This window comes from Tenebrio molitor, chromosome 7 (genome assembly GCF_963966145.1).
Source record: "Tenebrio molitor chromosome 7, icTenMoli1.1, whole genome shotgun sequence".
Classification (NCBI taxonomy): domain Eukaryota; kingdom Metazoa; phylum Arthropoda; class Insecta; order Coleoptera; family Tenebrionidae; genus Tenebrio; species Tenebrio molitor.
The window spans coordinates 22,122,875-22,148,274 of NC_091052.1; the positions used below are offsets into that span (position 1 = coordinate 22,122,875).

At 36.7% G+C, this 25,400-nt stretch overlaps 1 protein-coding gene across 1 annotated transcript; it reads left to right on the forward strand.

Annotated features, from left to right (window-relative positions):
• Nucleotides 1–4,607: 4,607 nt before the first annotated feature.
• LOC138134873 (juvenile hormone esterase-like) lies at nt 4,608–10,606 on the forward strand. Its single transcript, XM_069053450.1, has 10 exons — nt 4,608–4,764; nt 4,829–4,963; nt 6,283–6,411; nt 7,952–8,294; nt 8,367–8,563; nt 8,617–8,791; nt 8,845–9,008; nt 9,068–9,200; nt 9,252–9,369; nt 9,672–10,606. The coding sequence occupies exons 1-10, from the start codon at nt 4,696–4,698 to the stop codon at nt 9,853–9,855; spliced, it is 1,647 nt and encodes a 548-aa protein (XP_068909551.1). The 5' UTR covers nt 4,608–4,695; the 3' UTR covers nt 9,856–10,606.
• The last annotated feature ends 14,794 nt before the right edge of the window (nt 10,607–25,400 follow it).

Below are 25,400 nucleotides of genomic sequence, written 5' to 3' on the forward strand. Positions count from 1 at the left end.
CTTGTCAAGTACCACAAACTTCGAGAACAGATTACCATTCCGGAAGTTCTGTGCCAAGGAACTCGGATTCAACTTACACCATGAGCGACGTTGCGGACCAGCATTCAGCAAGCCCCGCCAAGCGTTATAGTTTTCGGGTCTCTCTTGGGGCACAACATGTTAAACGAGGGGCCGCGAGGTCGTGTTCAACGATTGGATGTTAGGAGAAACTAAACCCCTCAAACAGAGAGAGACCCTCGCGATAAGGGAGAATTGACATTTACAGCAACTGGAAAATGCAAACGAAACCGCGACAAAGCTTTGTTGACGGAGTAATCTAAGAACACTTTCAGTTTGGGATGGAAAAGTGGTAACAACCAATAACACATACATAACAATAAAAAAACACAGTCCGGTCGACCCTAGCTTAATTGGAGCCGGTTTATCGACAAGGGGCCCCCCTTGAATAATATGGAGGGCGCCCCGGGACTAAACGATGAAGTACCTAAATGTAGAAGATCCCTGGGTAAGGAACAGCCCGCGCAGATACCTGAAATATAAATCCAATTGGTTGCTACCGGGATGGAAAGTGGAAACTTTAAAATTTTGATTAAAGTGTTAAGTAATAAATAGATACTTGTTACACCAAAAGCGTCACTGGAAATAATTAAAAAGGGGAGCAACAATGAGGGAGTGCGCTTATAAAAAGTGAAAGCCACAGACCCACGCTAAAACTTGGAGTCATTTTCTTTTAGGAAAATTAGTGAATTGTAAAACCTGCTTTGACAACAAAAGGAAAACGTGACCCGTCAATTTTATAAATTTAGCAAAACTAGAACCAGGCTGCCTTACGCTCCTTCGCAAGCTTATAAATGTTAAAAGCGTAATACGTGGGGATGGTCGAGATAAATGTGGATTTTGTAAAACATGGTGGAAACCCACGTGCGACCCATTTGTGTCTTATTATTGTTAAACTACATTTCGCGCGAAGCAGAATTAATTTTAGTACCCCAAACACATACCTAGTTCAAAAACAGAAGCTGGACAGCCACATTTAGCACAGTTCAATTAAAAACAACTAAAATCGCACAGTTAAAACATAGAAAAATACACGGTACTTCTGTAGTACTCTGCGGTCAAGACCAAAAGTGTCCTCCCAAAAAAAAAACATGGCCGTTCATCCCCTGTCGACTTTCACCCACGCCCCCAAGCGGTCGCCGACGGTACCGAACGCCGGTAATTCTATAGCTTTCATTGGCGGTTAGTTTTGAATTCAAAAGGGGTTATCTCAATATGTAGCATAAATCACGGATGTAGTACCAAAGCACCCCGTACTACCCCTTTCGAAGCGCTACCGTCGCCAGCGAGGATCAACTCGCTGGGCCCCTACCATCATTACCAGCTGCGCTAAACTATTTACAACAACCAAACAATGATAAAAGTGGCGCTACAACGTGGGGCCCGATGTTAAAAGTGACACCCAACTTCGGGCCAAAAATCCACGACCCACCAACAGAGTTCAAGCACTGATCACGGTCTTACTCTAAAAATTCCAAAGTCCACGACTCCACACAGAGTTTAAGCACTGACAGGCACTGAAGACGGTCCACCCGGTCTTACTCTAAGAGTCTCCTTCGTCCAAAACATTGAACGACAGAGTTTAAGCACTGACAGGCACTGAAGACGGTCCACCCGGTCTTACTCTAACAGTCTCCGACGTCCCAAACATTGAACAACAGAGTTTAAGCACTGAACGGCACTGACGACGGTCCACCCGGTCTTACTCTAACAGTTTCCATCGTCCAAAATTGAACGACAGAGTTTAAGCACTGAAAGGCACTGACAACGGTCCAACCGGTCTTACTCTACCAATCCAAAAACGATCGCCACCATTCCTCATCAAAAGCTCGTCCTTTTGCAACGTCGCGTCGCAGCCCCCGACTGAACGACGCCATGGCCGTCCAAATGAGCGAGGAGCAATTCCAGCAGTGGATGACTCGACTTGGACTGGGACTTGGACCGACGACGACGCCGGTCTCTGCTGGTGCAACACAGGTTTGTTGCTACGGATGCCAACGTCCTGGTATCCACCGGAAAAATTGTCCAACCTGCAACGTAACCGTCTCCAACGGGACCAGCGCTCTCAATGGGTTCTGCGCCCTGAACGTGAACCCCATGGTACCACGACGAATCCCAACAGTTTCGGTATCTATATCCGGTGTACAAGAGTCCGCCATCGTAGATACCGTCGCCTGCTACAGCATCGCCAGCGCCGGTCTTGACAAACACTTGTTAGCAACCGGCCACCCAACGCAAAAGGTAATCGTGAAAGCCACCCTCGCCGACAACGACGCCAGAGAAAATGGACCTCTGCCTCCAACAAGTAGAATCACGCAACCAGTTATACACGACGGACGAAACGTCTGGAGTGCATACCAGACTCAAGGTAGTAGTGACTACATCATGCAAGACGCAGCCGATGCTCTGATGGATTACGAGATGGAATCTAGTTCCGGGAACGACAGCCCGATAAGAATCCACCTAGTCACTTTGCATCTTCGCCCCGTGGAAGGAGCCTCGCTCCCAGAGATCGGAAAAGAACGACTCAACGCCCTGCCGGACCAGCACGTCGAGTTATTTGCGAAAACTGGACCTCCGACCCCTTTCGCAGAGAACCAGATCGACACCGGAGACAGCACCCCGATAGCTTCTCCGCCGTATCGACTCACTCCGGGTAAGAGACAGACTACCCAGACAGAAATTCACGCCATGTTAGAAGCCTTCCAAACGTTAAAGAAGCAGCTCACTAGCACCCCTGTCCTCCGGACAGCTGATCCTACCTGCGCTCTTGACGCAGCCTTACTCCAGGGGGAGGCACCCGAGGAATGCCCCATCGAGTACGCTAGCCGCCTTTTCACCAAGACGAAGAAGAACTACTCAACCGCAGAAAGAGAAATATTGGCCAATGTATGGACAATTAATAAATTTCACAGCTACGTCAAAGAGACCAGCATAGTCGTCATCATTGATTGTCGACCATTACCTTGGCTCATCGCCCTGAAGCCACCCCCCGACTTCTTCAACTCCACGAAAGCTGGAAGGAAGCTCGAGAGACCCACGAAAAGGAGCAAGCTCGCCCCTCGACGAGACCGCCCCTACATCGTTCTCCAGCAGAACGGCCCTACGAGCTATGTCCTAGCTGCCCGAGACAAACCAGCAGAGCCCCTTGGTACCTACCACGTCTCGCAACTCAGCGAGCGTACCGGACGATTCCCAGCCAGGCTATAAAAGGGATGCGCGCATGTACAATTATTCATTATATTTATTATTATTCACTTAATCATCCGAGCTCCCTCAAGAGTCTCACGCTCTACCTTGTTAACTTTGTTTACCTTAATGTAAATAAACTATTTACAACAACCAAACACTGTTAAAAATATATTAAAATAAATGTGCAAGTCTATAATCTGTAAAAACGGAAATTGTCAGTTTTCCTCTTATGCCATAAGTATCTTTTTTGTTCGACACTGTCAGAATTTGAGAATTTTCTCCTGTGTGAACGGATTTTGATGAATTTGACAACTTGTCAAAACGAAACGTCAAGCTAATTTTAAAGATTTTCAGCCATTTGGAGCCTTTGGGTGGGCTCGCCGAACAAAAAAACGTTGTATTCAACTCGTTCTTGTGTAATTTGCGCTTTTTTGGCACTCGTGGACCTTTAAAACTCTCGTTTCACTCCAGTTTTAAACTGGCCCACTCATGCCAAAAAAAAAGGCCAAATTACACACGAACTCGTTAAATAAATAACTATTTTCATCATATTTAGATAGAGGTTGGAATTCTAAATTCCGCCATACGATAAAGTATGATATTGACATTAATGGCTTTTGACATAACCAAATTTAAAATAAAATGCACAAAATTAAGTTATTAATGGAAATTGATAGTTTAATCAAATGCAAACAAATCGACCTTCTTTTAATAGCACAGTATACTCTAAAATTGTAAAATTGTAGTTTAGAACTTGTCAAAAAGTTTACTAACTATCGGACAATCATTATTCCTACAGACTTTTTGTACAATTGTGTTTTTACTATAAACATGATTATCTCGATAACTGTCAGTGTCAATGTCATACGTTGACATATTAACAAATTCAGTATTCCAGCCTCTCTTCATATATTAGGCAAAAAATATGGCGTGCCATTTAAAAAAACTGCTGATTTTTCGATGATTTGATAATGGTCATTTAAAAAATAAGATTGACCTGTCAGAGGATTTAAAAAAGATCGACAATTTCGATTCTGCTGGATTAGTTCCAGCCATTAAATTTGTATTGTAGGTATAATGATTAATGTAATTCAAGGTAATGGAGGACTTCGTATGTATCAATTTGTTTGAAATAAGGTGACTAAATACGTGAATCACTAAATTATCTTCCATTTGTTATTTTACTCAAAGTAGACGTAAAAATTAAAATATTTTCCAACAGAATAACAGCTGTGCTCACTAAAATGTATTAAACTTGTAGTTAATACATCTATTATTAAAAAATAATACAAATTTGTAGTTAAAAAGAATATTTATTTTTCAAACCCAAATTCTTATATTTATCTTATCAGGATATATTTGTCATCACGCAGACACTAACCCTTTATGTATATATATACATATATGTGCACAACACATTAAAAGTGACACAGTTATTTGACGAAGATGAGTTTGAAACGATGCTTATCTACTCTTTTATTTATTTTGATTTGGGGACAATATGACAAAAGTTTGGTAAGTAAATTCATATTTAAAATTTTCATGCAGAGTTAATAAAAATTTAAATGTCAATTTAAAGGGTAATCTTATTGTATCAACTAAAAATGGTTTAATACGAGGACGAGAGGCCCAAACTATTGAGTTAAATTTGACTTATTATGCATATCAGGGTATACCATTTGCTGAGCCGCCGGTAGGAAATCTACGGTTTGAGGTAATTAAGTACTTACTCGTATTTTTACATTACCGATATTTGTTTCTGTTTAATTATTTTAATGAAAACGATAAATTAATTCTACTACTTATTATTGATTGTGAATATAAAATCTGTAAGCGAAATTGATTGATAAATGGTTGATTTTCATTTAAATCTTGCGGCAAGTCCACGTTATTTTTTTAAAAGTGTATCTTTCCATATTATTGTCATTTTTCGCTAGGTTTTTTTTTACAGTAAAACGCCATCGATATTTTTTTTTAAATAGCATACCATATTTTTGCCGTCTTATTTGGATAGAGGTTGAAATTTCGAGTTCGGTCATTTGGCAAAGTACGACACTGACATAACAGTTTTTGAAGTACCTAATTTAATAAAAAAACCAACTTAGATAGCCAGATGGTTCTTAATTCAGCTGACACGAGAAGGCACAAACAGCTTAACCGATAGAACAGATATAATGTGAATCGCTGACAAACTTGGGTGGAAAATAACTATTGTCAAATAGCTGACACGTGAAAAGAGTTTATCACAAGTCTAACGACATCCTTCCTCTTTTTTTCTTCCATATATTGTTCTAGACTTGAGGACAGGTTCTATAAGGACTCGCGAGGGGAAAATGTAACAGGAGAGACAATGCAAATTTTTGTAGGATCGCATGTTTCACATCTCATTATTTAAGCATCAAGGGCGGTAAGTGAGTTTTACGCGTCGAGGGTAATAGTATGGAGATTCCATTATTACCCGAGACCGGTATCATTACGCCCGTGATACTTGAGTGAGTCTTTTGCACAATCAGAACCATTATTAAAAACACGAAACATTTTTTAAAATTAATTTCATTGTTTTATTTTTTATAAAGAAGGCATTTTTTTGTCATTTTTCTTTCTAGTTTATGACCAGTTGACCAAGCGATGCCGACTTTAAGATACAATTTCTAATTTGATTACTTGATTAGTTATCGTGTTCTGATCGACAAGCTTCACTTACCGATCAAAAGGTGGTAAACGTAACTTAGTAGTCGTGAAAACGTGAAAACGACCAATCGTGTTGAAGGAGTAAATAAAAAAAATTAAAAAAGAGACCTCCCAAAAGGTGAAATTTTGCAATATCTAAAATTCAAAAAAATCCTATACTATGATTGAAAAACTGTGTAATTTTGCGAAATGACATGTATTATGATCTCTATCCAATAGAAGGATACTGCCTCGAGTTTTTTCGTACGCAGTAGAGTCGACAGATCAAATTTGTTTTTATAATTCTGCAGGTGTATAAACAAAATGCTATGAATCGCTAATTCTCAAATTAAATTTTTGTAGCCTCCAGTTCCCAAAAAGAATTGGGAAGGAACTTTAGATGCAACTAAAGATGGCGATGTATGTGTACAATCTAGCGATCCAGTCGTCGGTTCAGAAGATTGTCTCTTTGTTAACGTTTACGTACCAAAGGTAGTATTACTTATAAATATCATTTATCATTTAAGTGTCGTACTCATAAGGAATCATATTACGATACGGGATCGGAAAATTGAAAATATTGCTGTAAAAAGTTATTTTCCAGCGGATTTTTGTGAAATTTAAAATGCAGATATTTTAGGCGGTGAAGAATAAAATCCCATTAATGCAATCAGCCAAGTCTTAAAAACGTAATTTTTACATGCCTTTTTAAAATGTTGAATCGATTAAGATTTACATAAAAAAATTGATCGTCAATAAAAAATGCTGTAGGGAAAAACCCGTCCTTGAAAGACGTCTGGTTTGCAAGAAAAAAGCAAAAAAACTGTGTTAAACGTGGCTCCAAATGCAAAAACGTAGACGCGTATGAAACAAACGCGCAATTTTGCCGAATTTTGGTCACCCCTTTTCGCACAAACGCAGGTGACATATTTGACGTTTATCTTGCTAACCTTACAAACACTTACAAAGTTTAAGGCAACATTTGGACGTAATTTATTATACTAGGTGCTTTAATTATTCAATAAAGGACTGAAACACAATCGGGATATTTTAGCAAGGTAATTTAGTTCACGTACGCTTCCTGTATCTTGAAATAAATTGACGATTCTCTTAACCTTACATTTTGTAAAGCCTACATTTGGATAGTGTTCCACGAGAAAACGAACTGTGTCATTGAAGTTCTTACGACACTCTCCATAGCCAAAATTTTTTTCCTTTTTCAACAATATTGAAATTTCTGCCCCTGTAGTCTATTTTTAGAGTATTTTCAATAAATTTTCACAATTTGGCGTTTCTAATAAAGCGCGCCCAATTTTTACAGACTTTAAAAAGGGTGTACAAAACACTCGATATTTTAGGCAATCATTATTATGTAACGAATGTGGGAAAGTGTCAATTTCTCACGTGAACAAGTTGTGACATCAGATAAAGTCGAATAACTATTTGTGATCGAGTCAGCTTTGGAAATGTCCGTGATTGAACTACATCAAAAATTGTTAGATAAAATGAAACAAACAAAAGGAAAAATAGCGGAAGTGATAGTGCTATCATCAATGCAGCAATTAACTTTGATACCTACGAAATCACGAATAAAATGCAAAGATTTTATCCCGTACTATATCGCACTAGTTCGGTAAAATATGTCATTACGTGTTGATAGTAAATAAATATCTTTATCTACGACCATTAAATAATACGTTTATTATTTACGTAACTATACATTATAGATACATTATGCAAGTCATAAATTACACCCGTGACTTATTATAAGTCACTTGTGATTTATCATAAGTCACAGATCTTAAAAATTTTGTAAGCTAAGCGTTTTATAAAAAAAAGTGCTAGGTCGTAGATAAAACGTCGTATTTAACTAGCGAATAATGCCTATAATCCACTCGGGTGATTAAAAAACTCGCCTGCGGCTCGTTTTTTAACTTTCACCCTCGTGGATTATGATAGGCATTATTAGCTCGTCAAATAATATACTATTATAAATAATGCCTATAATTATATACCATACGAAAACATTTAGACGTCTAAGTTCAACACCAAGTTGCTGCCGACAATGGTATTTATTTATGGGGGTGGTTTTGAAGCTGGTTTTGCTACATACGATTTATATGGTCCCGACTACCTGCTAGAAAAAGACGTTGTTGTTGCTACACTAAATTATCGACTTGGCATTTTGGGATTCTTAAGCACAGGAGATATGGTAGTTCCCGGCAATAATGGTTTAAAGGATCAAGTAATGGCTTTGAAATGGATCAAAAATAACATTGAGAATTTTGGTGGAGATTCAAATAAAATCACAATTTTTGGTCAAAGTGCCGGTTCTGCATCTGTATCCTACCATATGCAATCTCCCCAATCCAAAGGTAATCGTATTGAAGAAACAAATAACATGGTTCTTCTCGTAATCATAACCTAAAACATATTATAATTTTTAGGATTATTTAATAGAGCAATAATGGAGTCAGGAGTGTCATTAAGTTCATGGGCTTTCAGTAGACGTGTGCCTGAAGTAGTAAAAATAATCGCTAAAGACCTCTCACTTGACACAAGTACTTCTCGTAAAATTGTTGATGGATTAAAAGAAATTAACTATACAATTCTACAAACAAAAGCCTCATCAGCCGTGTCTTTCGTGAGACTTATCGCTTTTCACTTAATTAAGAAGTTTTAATTCATGTTTTGCAGCAATATTTAACCAATGACCCCCGCAGAGGTTTCATGCTGGGTCCTGTTATTGAACCAGAACACAGTAACGCATTTTTCACCAATAAAAGTTATGAACTGTTGGCGAATGGTCAATTTTCAAAAGTTACTTGTATTGTTGGATTCAATTCATTAGAAGGAACATTTAATTTTGGAAGTAAAAAATAAATCCCAAATTTTGACTTAGTGATCATTATGATTTCGTTGTAGCATTATTCAAGTTGTTTCTCTTAAGCTACGACATTAATCCAACTAAATTAATGCCAGTAGACTTAAATGTAAACGACAATAAAATAGCTTTAGCCGCAAATCAAATTAAAAAATTTTATTTTGGAAATAACTTAATTGCATTTTCCGACAGGAAGCTTATGAAGGTTTTGTAACAATAACGATAATTTAGTAAAACACTATTTATTTTATTACGATATTTCAGTTTCTGAGTGATGACTTATTTGTTCGACCGATTAGAGAATATGTTCGGCAGGTATCAAAATATGTTCCCGTATATTTTTACAGATTTTCATATGAAGGTGCTTTGTGGGGTTTACAAAACAGAACACAACCAGGTAAAAAATATTTTGACTTTTAAAATTTTTCTGAGCCCATTCTTATTAAAGGTGTTGCACACAGCGAAGAGTTAGGTTATATATGGAGATCAAAGTTTACACCCTCTCAACGAGATATTTTAACGAGAAAAAGAATGACATCAATGTGGACAGATTTTGCTAAATTTGGGTAAAATTGCTATTACTATCGCGTGTGCTATAGTTGACAATAAATATAGGGTGTTCATTAAAATTTTCCGTCAAAGTTGGCGTTGAAGAATCGATTGTGAACGCACCACGGGATTACAACTCTGATAAAACTCTTTAAATCTAACTTTTTGCGTTGTTTGTGTTTTCAATCTGCAAGTTGATGACAGACTGACGACTAGTGTGTTCACAATCGACTCTTTAACGCCAATTTTGATAGAAAATTTTAATGAACATTCAATATTTATTGTCAATTATCAATTTCTTAATTTCTTTTTTTTATAGAAACCCTACCCCGAAAAAATATTTTACCACTTCGGAGGTAATTTGGAAGAGAACTGATGAGAATTTTACCTATCTCGACATTGAAGATGAATTATATTTGAGACAACTTCCTGAAAAATCAAATATGGCACTGTGGGATGAAATCTATCAAGTTTATGGCAATCGACCTTTTGACACATATTAGTACACATATTAATTTTCTATAGTATACAGGTGCCCCAAAATTTGCGGAACAACATAGCAGTACGTTGTTAAGTAGTCATTAAAATATCAGGTAAAAATGTTTAAAGAAAAACAATCTTCTCTTTATTGTAGAAGATGTGGACCTATTTGTTACACTAAATGCGACAACATTTAAAGACATTGGGCCGTATCACGACACCCTTATTAAATTTAAACATGACTCTAATTAAAGTCCTCGTCGAAAAATAGTCAATTTTGACTTAAACTGTAAATCATTTTACAATAGGAGAGAAAATCGTCTTATAACTCCATAAATAATTCCATAAATAAGGAGGGGTTGTTAGTTTACCTGATGTTTGTTCTTCCTTGAGTCGGTACTGCACAACAAAGGGGCAATAAAATTAGTGGGTATAATGGAATTATTTATGGTATTTTCTCTCCTATTGTAAAATGATACAATTTAAGTCAAAATTGACTATTTTTCGACGAGGACTTTACCATGGTGACAAATTTATCTCTTTCTGGCAGGCTATAATTGCATAGGTTTATATCGTTGCTGTTTACTTTAATCACGATTTTAATTAACGACAACTTTAATAACGGTGTCGTGATACGGCCCATTGTATTTATCCCAATAATCTGCAAATATCATTTTTGTTGTATTCGTGGAAATAAGAAAAAACAAGGGTCTTCTCGTCTTTATAAAACATTTAAGCATTTTAACTTAAAAATAAAATTCTAATAAAATTAAAATCAAAGCCATGTCGCCATATGTGAGGTAAAACCGATATAATACGATTATTTCTTGGAAATGCTGTAAATAGTAAATAATTTATTGCAAACCTGATCGCAATCATTCAGAAATATTATGCTACTGCTGGAAAAAAAACAAATAGCCAAACCTTTTTTAATATTTAAAATAAATGCGAAAAAAGCTGCACTTTTTTAACCCCCATATCTTCAAAACTAAAAGATAAATAAATTATTTATTATTTTTCTGATAATTTTCCGAGATGAGTGGACATTGCCCCATTGAGTTGTTCCGCGAATTTTGTGGCACTTGGTATACAGGGTGATTCTGAAATAAGTTTGGAAAAAAATGCGGAGTATCTTTCACACAAATTAATTCTGCGTAAACGACTTTTGGAGATGAAATCAAAATTTGTTGAATTTGTTCACTTCATTAGCAACCATTATTACATCAACTCCATATTAAAGTCGTAGGTGCAAGCACACTGCTTTGCAAATGTTTCTATGGAAATGATCGAAAGAAATAATGTCACGTTTGTGACTGATGGGCACCTTTGATTATTATTGTTGCTAAACTACCAAGATAATCAGGTAATCACCTTTAACTCAGCAGCGTACGAGCAATTTTGATCAAATTTTCAATCATTTATATCTCGAAAACGAAGAAACTTTTATAAGAAAATGTTTTTGTCTATGACTTCTTCTCATTATCACCAATTACCAGATTTTTTTCCAAACTTATTTCAGAATCCCCCTGTATCGTATTATTTGTTTTTCTGAACTAGTAAATCCAATTTGACTTCTTAACTCTGAGGTCGATATTTTATCAGGAAACGTCTAAGGGGCGGATTCAGCAACGCCAGTTAAAGTTAACTGTAGGTTAAACGTTAAAATGCTTCATTACTTTAGTTACCTATTGTTATAACAATGTTTTTATATATTTTAACTGGCGTTGGTGAATCCGACCGTAAAAGTTATTAATTCTACTTATTTTATTAAAATAAAATAAATAAGCAAGATATAATGTAGCTTAGGTTTATAATAAATGCAGGTTTAAAAATGATAAAACTGCCTACTAATTGTTAAACATTTTCCTTTTGTATCCCCTGTTTTTTATAAGTTAATTTTACAGTATAAATAAAAACATACAGTTGTGAAATCACACACTCCAGCACTGAAAGTTTTGATGGATCATTTATACAGCCTGTCCTAAAACTGCCTCCTCATTGAAAACAGTCATGTGCCGATAGCAAAAGAGACTCCAAGATGACTAAAATACATTTTCCTGTAGCTCACATAACCCAGTTATAAAGTCTTCAATTTCACCAATCCTAGAAACTCGTCCTCAGGTATTACTAAAAAAGGTTGCTAGACAGCTATAACAATTTATTGATATCGCAACAATCAGCGAAAAGTTTAGGTACTTGTAATTTTAAGGTTTTCTGATGTGGAATTTTGTTGACATTGTATGACTTGATAATCGCAAAATTTTCTATTTGACTTAATTATTTCTAAATAAAACAACAAATGGTGGTTCTAAAAAGAACCCTTTATTTATAAATAACCAAATTAAAGTAGATGTTCGAAATGGCCATCATTCATTTGCAGGCAAAATCGTGCTCTCTTTATATCCAATGCGGCTTCCTCATGCTCAACAGTCCTTACGTTTTTTGGAGCAACACCAACTTCGTTTCGAACTGGCTGCATCTGACCCCTTTTTCGACTCCGAGCGATCAAATTCAAAATCGTTTTATGATCAGGCTGATTTTCTCTTGCCGGAAAGTGCCTTTTTTTAACGCTGGCCATAGAGATTTACATGATAAAAACTTTGGAGCGTGTTAATAAGCTTTTTAGCAGAAATTTTTAAGTGAAATTTGGCAGAATATTAGACTAGTATTTTATAAATCAATTTCAATTAACAGACCCTGAACTTTTTAGCATGTAAATCCCTATGCCCAGCGTTAAAAAAAGTCACTGTATAATACAGGTGTCTCAGAACTCGCTGATCAAATTTAAAGTGTATATTCCTTGATGGTAATGATTAATGAAGGTTAGAAACTTTTAGAAAAATGTTCAGAGTGCAACAGCTTTTTAGTTAAAGTCTGTCTCAATTCTAAATTTCCACCAATACTGCATTCTACATTATAAATACAACCGGCAACATTGTTTGGTGAAAAATGCGTCAGGTATACGTCAGGTTGTATTTGTGAGGTTATGATTTTCTGTGTCGTTTTTACTAGAGTAAGTAGGCTCGATCGTGGTTCCTAGGGAAGTGTTTTAGAGTTAGATTTGAGTTGGCAACCTGATTTTTACAATAGTTATTTGTATCACAAGGCCAGAAACTGCACGTTTGCGAGCATGAGTACGGTTTACAGTACGAGTCGATAGACGAGTATTGTAAGTACGAATGCTCGCAAAACAGTTTCTGGACGTGTGATACACAAAATTTTTCGTGCCGTGTCTAAAGTAACAGAAAAAATAAAAACTCATTCTAAGCCAACTCCAAGTGAAAATTTTAATAGTCACCCGTTATATGGACAATGTTATCACGTTATCAGAATGCAGCTGCGGCGTCCAGAGGGTACGCAGAGCGATTTCCAGAAAGATATCATCCTGGGCCACGTCAGTATTAATCGAATACAGCGGAGAAATAGACAGGACCGGACTCAAAATTTTAGAAAACAATAAAAATATACAATCAATTATCTCCGTTAATACAAACATTTTACTAAGAAGATTTAGGCTAAAATTCTCCAGAATAATGTATAGTACAGATAGAGACACGGAATTTCGGGCATCATTTTTCTATCACTTCAAAAAATTGCGATGTAAATTACCCTTTATTGTCAACGTGACATTCAAAAGTCAAATTTTGAAATTTATTTTCTGTTCACGTCATTCGCATGTCAATCAAAATCGTAGCAAACGGTAAAATTGAGGTTAATAATGTAAAGCCTATTTTACATTTTTTGACGGTATATTAACAGTGATGCCCGAAATTCCGTGTCTCGAATTGTAGCTCGTGTTACAAGGAACGCCTTCGAAAACACCCTGTATTACCAACTTTGGCTTTAACAATCCCCAATTTATAAATATTATTATTTAGCCAATATAATTCAACAAGTGGTGGAAATTTAGAATTGAGACAAACTATATGAATTATTCAAATTGACCAATAGAGCTCGATCTAATTTTCCCTTCACGAGAAAATTGCCAAGCAACGTGTAATACGTATGAATAATCAAATTATTTTTTGCATATTGTAATGAAAGTGGCACTTTTTTACACAAAAAATCGTAGTGAATGTAAAGTCGGTACAGGTAGCAAAGAAGCAGGGGAAAAAATTATGTTGGTAACATTTCTGGTAATTTACAATATTTATAGTTGGCGACGTTGGCGCTTCTTTCTTTCATGAGATTTGAAATCCCTGTCAAATTGATATAACGTTTACAAGGAGAACGTTTAATACACATAACCTAAAAGTCAGCAATTTGACAGTGCATTTGACAGTTAAAAAAATGTAACTATAATCCCGACGCACACCAAACAAGTAACTGTTGCAGTCGTTGCAAACATCGTTACATTAGGCAAATTTCTCAATGTCGGTTGCAAGATGCTTCTTTGCAACCTGTACCGACTTTAGCACTTTTTTACAAGAAAAATCGTAGTGAAAGTAGTACTTTTTTGCATCATTTTATTCTCTCCTCCTTGGAGATGATTGTCAAAGCATACCTATTTTTTTTTGTAATTTTTCGTAAGTCCTTTTAGACCAAATTTCTCAACTTACATCGATATGCAAAATTTGACCATTTTGTTAAACTGTCAAGTACTTATTTTCGTTACCTTGATTACGTGATTACATACATGCATTGACCTGTGTTTTTTAAAACTGAACATAGGGAGTAAGTATGGGCTATGTTCAATGTTAAAAAAATGTCCCGATATAATCATTATTTATTAATATCGAGTAGAATAGCCATTATTTTTTATTACTTCAGTACATCTTCTAGGCATAGAAAAAATCAATTTGTCTATATACTCGGACGTTATGTTTTTCCAGGCTCTTTGTGCTGCCTCCACCAAAGCTTCTCTGGATTCAAATCTACCTCCATTTTCTATCCGAATTGCCCGATCAAGGTGGTCCCAGAGGTTCTCTATAAGGTTTAGATCGGGACTTTGGGCCGGCCATTTCATTAGGTTCACTTTTTCCGCTAAAAACCACTCCTTTACAATATTTGATGTGTGTTTCGGGTCATTGTCCTGCTGAAATGTCTATCGAAGGGGCATTTGTTCTTGCAAAATGCGCAAATAAACAAATCTGTCCATTATACCCTCTATGAGATGTAATGACCCTACCCCATGAGCAGAAAAGCATCCCCAGAATTTTACATTTCCACCTCCATGTTTAACGGTACCTCTTGTGTACTTATGATTGAATCTTTCGTTCTTTGGACGTCTTACCCATTGTATGCCATCAGAACTGCACAAGTTAAATTTAGTTTCAGAGAATAGGACGTTTTTCCATTGGCGCGGCGTCCAATTCAAATGCTCTTTAGAAAACTGTAACCGGGCTATTCGGTTTTTAGCAGAAATGAACGGTTTCTTTGCTGGTTTTCTTCCATAAAGTCCAATTTCATTAAGTCGTAGAGTCGTAGAGCAATTTGTGTATTGGGGGGTTCCTTATCGAAAAAAATAGGGCGCCACGGATTTGGTTGTAAAAAAAGGTTTAAAAATTCAACTCTGGGTCCAAATCCGAAAACCTCAGAAGAAAAATTCCGGCAATTCAATGATACTAGAGGGTTGAAATAAACGTGTATTGATAAAAAATATATATATAGTATTATCCGTAATAGTGTATGTACTCCGGCAAAATTGCCGTGCCGCCGGGTGGAGGTGGGATACGAAAAAATTGTAAAAAATGAACATAAAAAGAGTATTTGGTTTGATAAATGAAATTGTGAAAACTAAATATGAATTATTCTAGCAAGCCGCTACCATTTAGAAATAAAAATAAATTTCGATTCGGTTTCTGACTCGGGAATTTATCCTATATTAGAGCGCGTGGCCACGTGTCGTACAGGGCGTTAATTTACTTCAAAAATATTTGAGTGATACGAGCGAACAATCACGCGTCAAGTAGCTAGCCCTTCACAAAGTTTATTACAAGTTTGTTTTATAAAAATTCAGCGAACTTGCGCGTCAACTAGGTAGCTTGGATTGCGCAGATTAACGGAACAAATCGTCCGTTCCTGATGGCAAATTTCCGCTAAGAATAAAAAGCTCTGACCGTAGTTGCTGCGGTGCTGGCCGCTGCCGGAAGCTGGACTCCGGGACTCCGGTGAGGGTGGGCTTTGGCGGTGATGATAGCGCCTGCGCGGAGCGTTGTAAGTAGCTCGCCTCCGGCGGTAGCTCCTGTAGGATCACGGACTTGCCTCTGGAGAGTCCGGGATACGAAGACGTTATTTGGCGGTAGAACGAAGATAACAAGCGAGAATGACGAGATAAAAAAAGGCCTGGGAAAGACAATAGAAAATTACCCAAATGAAGAAAAAAAAAAGGCGGAAGGTCGAAGATAAGAAGGTTGGAGGTCTCACCTGAGTTTTTACTCTGGCCTTTCTCGGGAAATTGTTCAGCGAGATGTCCAGTCGTGGGTGTTCTCGACTGCGACTACGGGATTGTAGCTGCTTTTCCCTTTTGCGGCACTTAACGGTAATCTGACGTTAACGTTCACCACGTAAACAAACTTGGTGCACACGCAAAACGGGAAGAGCACTAAAATCTCGTATCTCTCCCTTTTATAAACTCGGTGTTTTTGTTAACTCCACGTGAAATTGAGTGGGCCAATGGTGTACTGCCGTATGCTGCAGTCACAGGAAAAGTGGGGTGTTGGATTTTAATGAGAGAAGACAGTTGACAGACCAAAATAAACAAAGAAGTGAGGTTTAGTTAAATGAAATTGATGGAAAATTGGGAAATCAGCAAACCTTTGCTCGCTAAGTCACACGGAGAGGACAATGGGCATTGAAATTGAACTAGCTTCGCCCACCGACTAGTTCGCGGCACGAAGGAACGAAGGCACTCAAATTGAGGCTCACGGTGCCCGAGTGTGGGCCCCCTGGGTAAAGTTGAAAGGAACAAGGTGGCTAAACTACCCTGCTAGTAAAGCTGTTTCCGTAGGTGACTGTGAAATTTTATTCTGACTTTTGGAAGACTCCTACTTCCCCTAAATCACAAAGGGTGGCGATATTCTTCAGCCCTTCACCACAGGGCGATGAAGATGACGAACTTTAAGAGAAAAATGCGGAAATGAAAGAGGTTGATGATGTAATTATATCAAGTATCCATTGAATTACCGGAGATGAGTATTTTAAACAATTGTTTCTGAGGCAGAGTCAAAACTGTTTTTCAGCATGTAGCGCAAAGGAACCCTCAACACAAAAATTACGATTTTGCAATTTTTTGTCTAAAATGGGGCGCTTTAACCCGTTACACTACAAAGAAATTGTTTTTGAAATAACTGACCGATTCAGATTTAACTGCTTTGCAATATCACTTTGTCGCTCTCCAGATTAAAACTTATCAACTATTAATTTTCGCATATCTACAGACAAACTTTTACCTTTAGGCATCTTTATTTAGCTTTATTTATACAAAGACACAAATTTTAAGACGCTTAGCTGTGGTAACTCGTTAAAAATTAATAAAAACCAAGTGTTTCTTTACTTTTGTCCCTACAGAAACAAACAAAAAAGGCGTTCTTCTATAAAAACTTATCATATGCAATTTTTTTTTTGACTATAGTTTCTTTTGAGTTGGTACCATCTGCATTTCCAAACATATTTTATTTATATCAGTTTTTACAGGTATAATTGGAAGTTTTTAATTTGTTTCTTTACTTTTGGCCGGTACCGTAACTATTTCAATATTTATCTGGTCGATTTGTCGGAACCACGCTGCTAGATAGTCGGCGGCAGCCGAGTTCCTCCCGGCGGTCAGAAATTCTCAGGTCTTGTAGCAGGTAGTGAACGGTAAGGGATTAGCGCGGGTGATAAGAATGATCGGGTTGAGTGATGAAAGTATCATTTTTATAATCGATGTTGGAAAAAATTTTTAGTTTAATTATTTCTTTAAAAGCGTCAGCATGGAAACTGAGTGAAAAAGTGCGAGATGTTTTCAAAAGTTTTTTTATTGCAAAAATAGATATACCTTGAGTTTTTTTTTAATGACTAGATAATATTATTGTTTAATATAAAAACAGTGCTAGGCTTTGTAATTTTCACAAAAATAAAATTAACAGGGGGTTGAAAAATTAGCATGTAAAACACTATGGCCAGTCTTAAAAAAAACTCACTGTATACTCATATCATGTACACAAATTTTAATTTACCCTTTTAAATAAAATTGTTTCACCCTATCATCAGTGTATTTATTGCCAATTTCAAGTAAAATACTCGCCATAACAATCTAGTCCGGCTACCACTCGTCGACTACCTATCGCAGTAATCCCCGATAACCTTGGGAGGAACTCGTCCGTTAAAAAGGGTTATGCAGGTAAAGAAGTGACCACCGGGAGGAACTCGGATACGCCCAGATAGTCAGAGTGTCTATAGCGGCCTGAGCGTAGACAGAAAAATCCTATTGTTCTCATGATTCTGACAGTTGGGGTTGTTTTCAGGGGTTGCTGTTAGCAACTAACTGTCATGGTCATGCTATCAAATGTGTGACAACGTCATGTGCATCGTGACAATTTAGACATGCAGTCCACACTCCACAGACATGTATCTGCATGATGCATGCAGTCATGCGTAGTTGTCCAGTGATAAATGATACTTTACTTTAATTGTAATTACAGTTTGGATATTCTAAATTGGCAGAAGCAAGATGTTGCGCACTGGTTCGGTTGTGCGGAAAAGACAAAGTTTCGGCGCCGCGTTTTTTGAAAATATCTTGGTCAATCAATGGCGAGTGCAAATTCATAGAATAATAATTTGTCCAAAATTATATAATTACATTCAAAACTGTACAAAACTTAAAGTATTCTTTCCACTCATTTCTACCAAGAATGGCACGAATTAATTAAGCAAATATAATTGTTTTGTTATGGACGCATCTTTATCTGAAATGATCCGCTTAGGAAATAATGTACCTACTGCAAATCCAAGATTGAGATTATAATTTTAATATTAGTCCAGGGGCCCGTTTCATAAAAATCACAATTGACAAATGACAATTACAAATCGACAAATTTGTTGGATTTGTCAAAAGTTTCGTTTCATAAATCTACAATTGACAAATGAGGAGCAACTCTTCAAAACGCATTATGGCACATAAAACAGTTTTTTGGATAGAAACAAAAAACGCATATTTTCTAATTCGATTCACTTTACGTTAAAACTATACGGTCATTTGAGAAGTTCTGTTAGATGAATCACATAAATGATTTCATTTAGATCAAAAAGACCCTAGATATTTAAAAAATATTAAAAAAAGATCGGACATAATGCAATTTGATTCATTCTAGTGAATGTAATGCGTTTTGTTGTGGTATGTTTGGACATAATGCTTATTGTTAATCGTGAAATTAATTATAACATTGTAAAAACCGAGGTAAACACTTAATTGAAAAGCCAAACTAATACTGACAAGATTTTTAATTGAAAATAAAATTAACAACAAACACGAAATGCAAAATAAACAAACAAAAAATGGGTAAGTAGGTACTTAAACAAAAGCAAACAAAAATTTTCGAAATTTAAATATGCATCCTTTAAATTTAAATATGCATCCTCTTTCGTAAACCACACTAACCGTATTCTCTAAATTGTCCATATTATTTTAATTAAGTTTAAGACTTATAAGTTATAAACTAAAAGACACGATTGAAACCGCTAATTTGAGGTTAGATACCTACCTATATGCCGTTCACGATTATTTTAAACACGCAGGAGGCCGCGATATTTTTTTGTTAGATTGGCGTCAGGTCCTGTCATATGACGTTTCGTTTTTAAATATTCGCATTGTTGTCAATTCCGTCAATAATTTAGTTAATACGAATTTACCCAGAGCTGCCCTACGTTTCATTTCAATTGCACAAAATCCCACCTCCACCCGGCGGCACGGCAATTTTGCCGGAGTATATACACTATTACGGATAATACTATCAAGTAATAGTGCAGTGCTTATCAACATAATTACCGGCGTCTTGCCTCCACATTTTGACTTTTTTGTGTTTTATGTTCTGTGCCAATGTTAAGGAATTTCCTCACGATGTGACATGAGTATAATAATATACCTTTTTGAATTTCAACCACCAATGTGTTCTCTAAGTCCAAAATTTTTAAATTTTTAAAAAGAGATTGCGGTACTATTCCCGTTGCTGAAATTATAAATGGTAAAATCGAATTTTTTTCTAAACACCAAAGATTTCTCATAGCAACGGAGAGTTCTAAATATTTATTAATTTTTGTATTATATGTCTGTGTTATATTGTGTGAATTTGGAACAGCTATATCTAAAAGATATGCTTGCTTTTGTTGTTTATTTAAAATAATAATGTCTGGTCTGTTATGCTGAATGTGAATGTCAGTTAAAACTGTGCGATCAAAATATAATTTGTAATTGTCATTTTCTAAACAACTTCCTGGTTTATAAATTACAATTTTACGATTATTGTTCCTAATGCGTTCAATTATTTAAAAAATGTAACAACTTGGGAGCAGTGTTCGGTTGAATTATAACCTAAAATAGATTTATTAAGACAAATCACAATACTGCCAACTAAAATGTCAGATTTTCATAGATAGTCCGAATTTGAAATAATCGTGAATGGTTTATACATGCTAAAATGCATCCAAAATGACAATGAAACAACATAATGCATTTTGATCCCTCATCCGTCTACGTCGATGGTCATTATACGTTTTGATGCAAGCATCAGATTTCAAACTGAAATTAAATACAGACATAATTCTATTTCTAGCAGTTTCTTTAGGTAGGGCTGTCAAGTAGTTATAGAAGATTTCAAATCCACTTCAAACTGAATTTTGGCCTCGAGTGGACATAATGCGATTTGATAAGTTGCTCCTCAAATACAATTTACAAACGACAAACAACAAATGACAATTGTCATTCGGACCAAATATTAGGATTTTGGTTTCATTAAATTGTCACTAATCTTGTAAAATAATCATCCACAATTTGCTAAATATTCCAACTTAAATAAACTGTCATATTTAATTTGCAATTGTGCTTAAACAAATAAAATAGGATGAAATGAATAAAATAAACATAAATATAAAGAATAATGTATGACAGCAGCAGCGAAGAGGAAGTTCAAGAAGTAATATTAGTTTAAAGACCAAGAAATTTTCGATTAAGAAACATTTTTCATTTCCATGCTGCTGAATATGAATTCAACGAAAGATTTCGATTAAGGTAGCCATATACGAGTGAGATTTCCTCAAGGTTCGACCTGAACAGTCCAAGCCTTGAGGAATTCCTCAACGTGTGTGGCAGCGTCCTTGAAGTCGCGGTGGGTGGGACAGACACAAAAATCCCAAACAAAATTTCCTCCCTGAGGCTGGATTTTCCCAGTCTCTTGCTGGGTATATGTGTTGTCATTATCGTATCTTCTTTAGCGACAAAAGGGGTGACCAATAAAAGAAGCTGATGTAAATATGTATCGTGGTGCACTGCAATCACACAACCGACAGCCGCTAAAATATTATCATCCATTGATACCATGATGAAAACAATTTACAAAACCAACAACCACCACCAGTCAGCGCAGAACTAGTGTGTTGATCTGGGGCCTGTTTCATAAAAATTACAATTTACAATTTAACAAATGACAATTACAATTGCACAATTGACAAATTTGACAAATATACGTTTCAAAAAAATATTTGTCAATTTTGTCAATTGTAGAATGTTTTACAAATGTCACAAATGTCAGTAAAACAAACTGTGTATGAATAACATTTATTTTTTGTCGCTTTCCATCATCATTCGCAAAATGGCATCTAAAATTGATGCAAGTGTCTTTATTGAGAGAAATTAATCTTAAAAAATATTCCATACATATTTCCTACTGCACGATATTGCCCTCCATTATCTAACCAATGTAGGGCTATCAGAAATTGCTGTTGTGGAACTAAAGTTTTATTCCTCTTTGTTGGGTGCTGTACTCTTTCCCCAACTTCATTTAAAATCATTTCTATATTTTCAGCTCTTAAGGTAGCCATTCACGAGCGGGATTTCCCCAAGAAAAAGCCTCGTGGTTTTCCTTGAGGATTTCCTTTACCAAATCCTAGCCCACACACGGAGAGGATTTTCCTCAAGGAAAAAACTTCGGAGATTTTCTCCAGGTTCAACTCCAGATCAACACACTAGTTCTGTGCTGACTGGTGGTGGTTGTTGGTTGTTCTCGTGGTTTTGTAAATTGTTTTCATCATAGTATCAATGGATGATAATATTTTAGCGGCTGTCGGTTGTGTGATTGCAGTGCACCACGATACATATTTACATCAGCTTCTTTTATTGGTCACCCCTTTTGTCGCTAAAGAAGATACGATAATGACAACACATATACGCAGCAAGAGAATGGGAAAATCCAGCCTCAGGGAGGAAATTTTGTTTGGGATTTTTGTGTCTTTCCCACCCACCGCGGAATCAAGGACGCCGCCACACACGTTGAGGAGTTCCTCAAGGCTTGTACTGTTCAGGTCGAACCTTGAGGAAATCTCACTCGTATATGGATGGCTACCTTTAATCGAAATCTTTCGTTGAATTCATATTCAGCATGGAAATGAAAATGTTTCTTAATCAAAAATTTCTTGGTCTTTAAACTAATATTACTTCTTGAACTTCCTCTTCGCTGCTGCTGTCATACATTATTCTTTATATTATTTATGTTTATTTTATTAATTTCATCCTATTTTATTTGTTTAAGCACAATTGTCAAATTAAATATGACAATTTATTTAAGTTGGAAGGTTTAGCAAATTGTGCATGATTATTTTACAAATGTGATTAGTGACAATTGCTTTATGAAACCAAAATCCTAATATTTGGTCCGAATGACAATTGTCATTTGTTGTTTGTCGTTTGTAAATTGTATTTGTCAATTGTAGATTTATGAGTAGGAAATATGCATGGAATATTTTTTGAGATTAATTTCTCTCAATAAAGACACTTGCATCAACTTTAGACGGCGCGTCTGAATTTCTCCAGTTTACCTGATTTAATCCGAACACCCAAAAGGGTCTACTTAATCCTTCGAACGAGTTCCTCCAGAGTTATCAATACCACCTAGCGCACATGTAACACATTTAATTTTCAATTTTGTCCGACTGAAATTGTGATAGATTTTGAAATTGTAATTCACAAGGCAGTTAATTTTAAGTGGCCCACTGCTAAAATAATTGGTTGCCGTTTTCATCTAGCACAAGGCATAAGCATGGTACAGAAAAATCCAATCTTTGGGGTTAACAAAATTTTACAAAGATCCCAGTTCAGTAGAGGGGCATTTTTTAAAATTGTTTTTCGGAACGCCTTTTTTAAAGCCTAGTGATGTTGATGTTGAAGAGTATTTCTTAGGATTATGTGCAATACTACCTTGCAACAACTCTGGTATTGTTCAATTCAGTGATTAATTAATTGATAATTACATCAGTGAAGAAGCTCTATTTCTTCGCCACATATGGGCAAGTGCTTCCAATGTATCATATCGCACAACAAACGCATGCGAATCATTTTGTTCACACCGCAAAGCTTTGTTTGTCCGCGGATGCGACTTTATGCGAACGCTAACACTCGAAGTTAAATCAAAGAAGGTGAACCCTTAAATAACTAAGTTTATTTGAACAATATGGTACAGTTTGCTGGTTGGTGGGTGAATGTACAATGATGTTTTTACCATTTCTGGTCTTACCAGATGCGCAGGCGCCCTAACTCACCCTTTGGTAGGGGTGTCTTTCGTGACGGCAGTAGATTACAAGAAAAATGATTGAAAACAATAATAATACGTCTAACACTATTATGTGAATGGCATGCACGAAACTGATAATGGTTTATAATGACTTTCGATTGGAAGCACACACTTTTCACTAATAGTAATTAATAATGACTTTCGATTGGAAGCACACACACTTTTCTCACACCACGTTTGTATGTCCCTCTGTTGGTTTTTACGGTGACCACTCGAACGTTGCCGTCGCTTCCAGGATGCACCTGCTGGATTCTGCCTAAGGGCCAGCAGAGCGGGGGAACGTTGTCTTCCACTAGCAGGACCAAATCACCGGGCTGCAGGGACGGCGATGGTGACTGCCACTTTGTGCGGCCTTGTAGATAGGACAGGTATTCTGTTCTCCACCTTTTCCAGAAGTGTTGCCTTAATCTCTCCAAAAGTTGGTGTCGAGACAGCTGATTGATTTTGAGTTCGGTGAGGTCCGGCTCCAACGGTGCTGTTAGCGCTTCGCCAATGAGGAAGTGCCCAGGTGTGATGGCCGTAAGGTCGTTGGGATCGTTGGACATGGGGACGAGGGGGCGGGAATTTAGGCATGCTTCTATGCGAGTCAGAAGAGTATATAACTCGTCATAAGTTAAAACTGTTTCTCCGACGACTCTTTTTATATGATATTTTACGGATTTGACGCCAGCTTCCCACAACCCCCCAAAGTTCGGTGTTCGAGGAGGAATGAATTTCCATTGAATGTTCTCGTTACTCAATGTCGTTACAAGTTTACGTGAGATTTCAGAATTTTGAAAAAACTGGTGGAGGTCAATAAGGTCTTTGTTGGCCTTGATAAAATTTGTGGCGTTATCGGAAATGATAGATTTGACGGTACCGCGGCGAGAAACAAATCTTTTTAATGCGTCTAAAAAGGTGTCAGCAGAGAGGTCTGAAACCAATTCAATATGAATAGCCTTTGTGCTCAGACAAATGAATAAACAGACATGGGCTTTAATTGTTTTTTGCTTTCCGCGCCCGCGATGTGTCTTAATCAGAATCGGACCACAATAATCTAAACCGGAATTTATGAACGGTCTGGCCGGTTCTAGTCTTTTAACAGGAAGATCTCCCATTTTCTGTTGTGCGATAATAGGTTTCGCTCGGAAGCACGAGATGCATTTGTGTATAATTTGTTTTATTTTGTTGCGACCTGCGATGGGCCAATATTGCTGTCTGATGGATGCTAACGTTGATTGTGTGCCTGAATGTAAATTTTTTACATGAAAATGACGTATGATGGCTTCCGTGACGTTATGATTTTTTGGTATTAAAACCGGGTGTTTCTGATTGTATGCTAAGTTTGCGTTTCGAATTCTAGTGCCAACTCGGATTACACCATTTTCGTCTAGGAATGGACTTAGATTACGTATGGTGCTGTTTTTCTCAATTCCGCCGCCCGTGGGCAGTTGATGATATTCTTCAGCGAACGACCTTTTTTGAATTGACTTTACAATTACGTTATTAGCAACATTTAACTCCTCGGTCGTTAGAGGTCCAGTAATTTTATTGTTAACGCGTTTAGCATTATTAATAAATCTGCAAACGTAAGCAACCACTCGCTTTAATTTAGGGAAATCGGAACATTTGGTAAAAATATCTAATTCTTCGTTGGTTACCACAGCAAAAATAGATAACCCTTTTTTCTCGGGAATGTTTTCGAGATTTTGATTGGTGACTTTAATTATTTGATAATTTTCAGTGCTATTTTTTAACCAGGACGGACCGTGCCACCATAATGCATTATCCCTTAATTGTGATGGAGACGCGCCTCGAGATAAGATGTC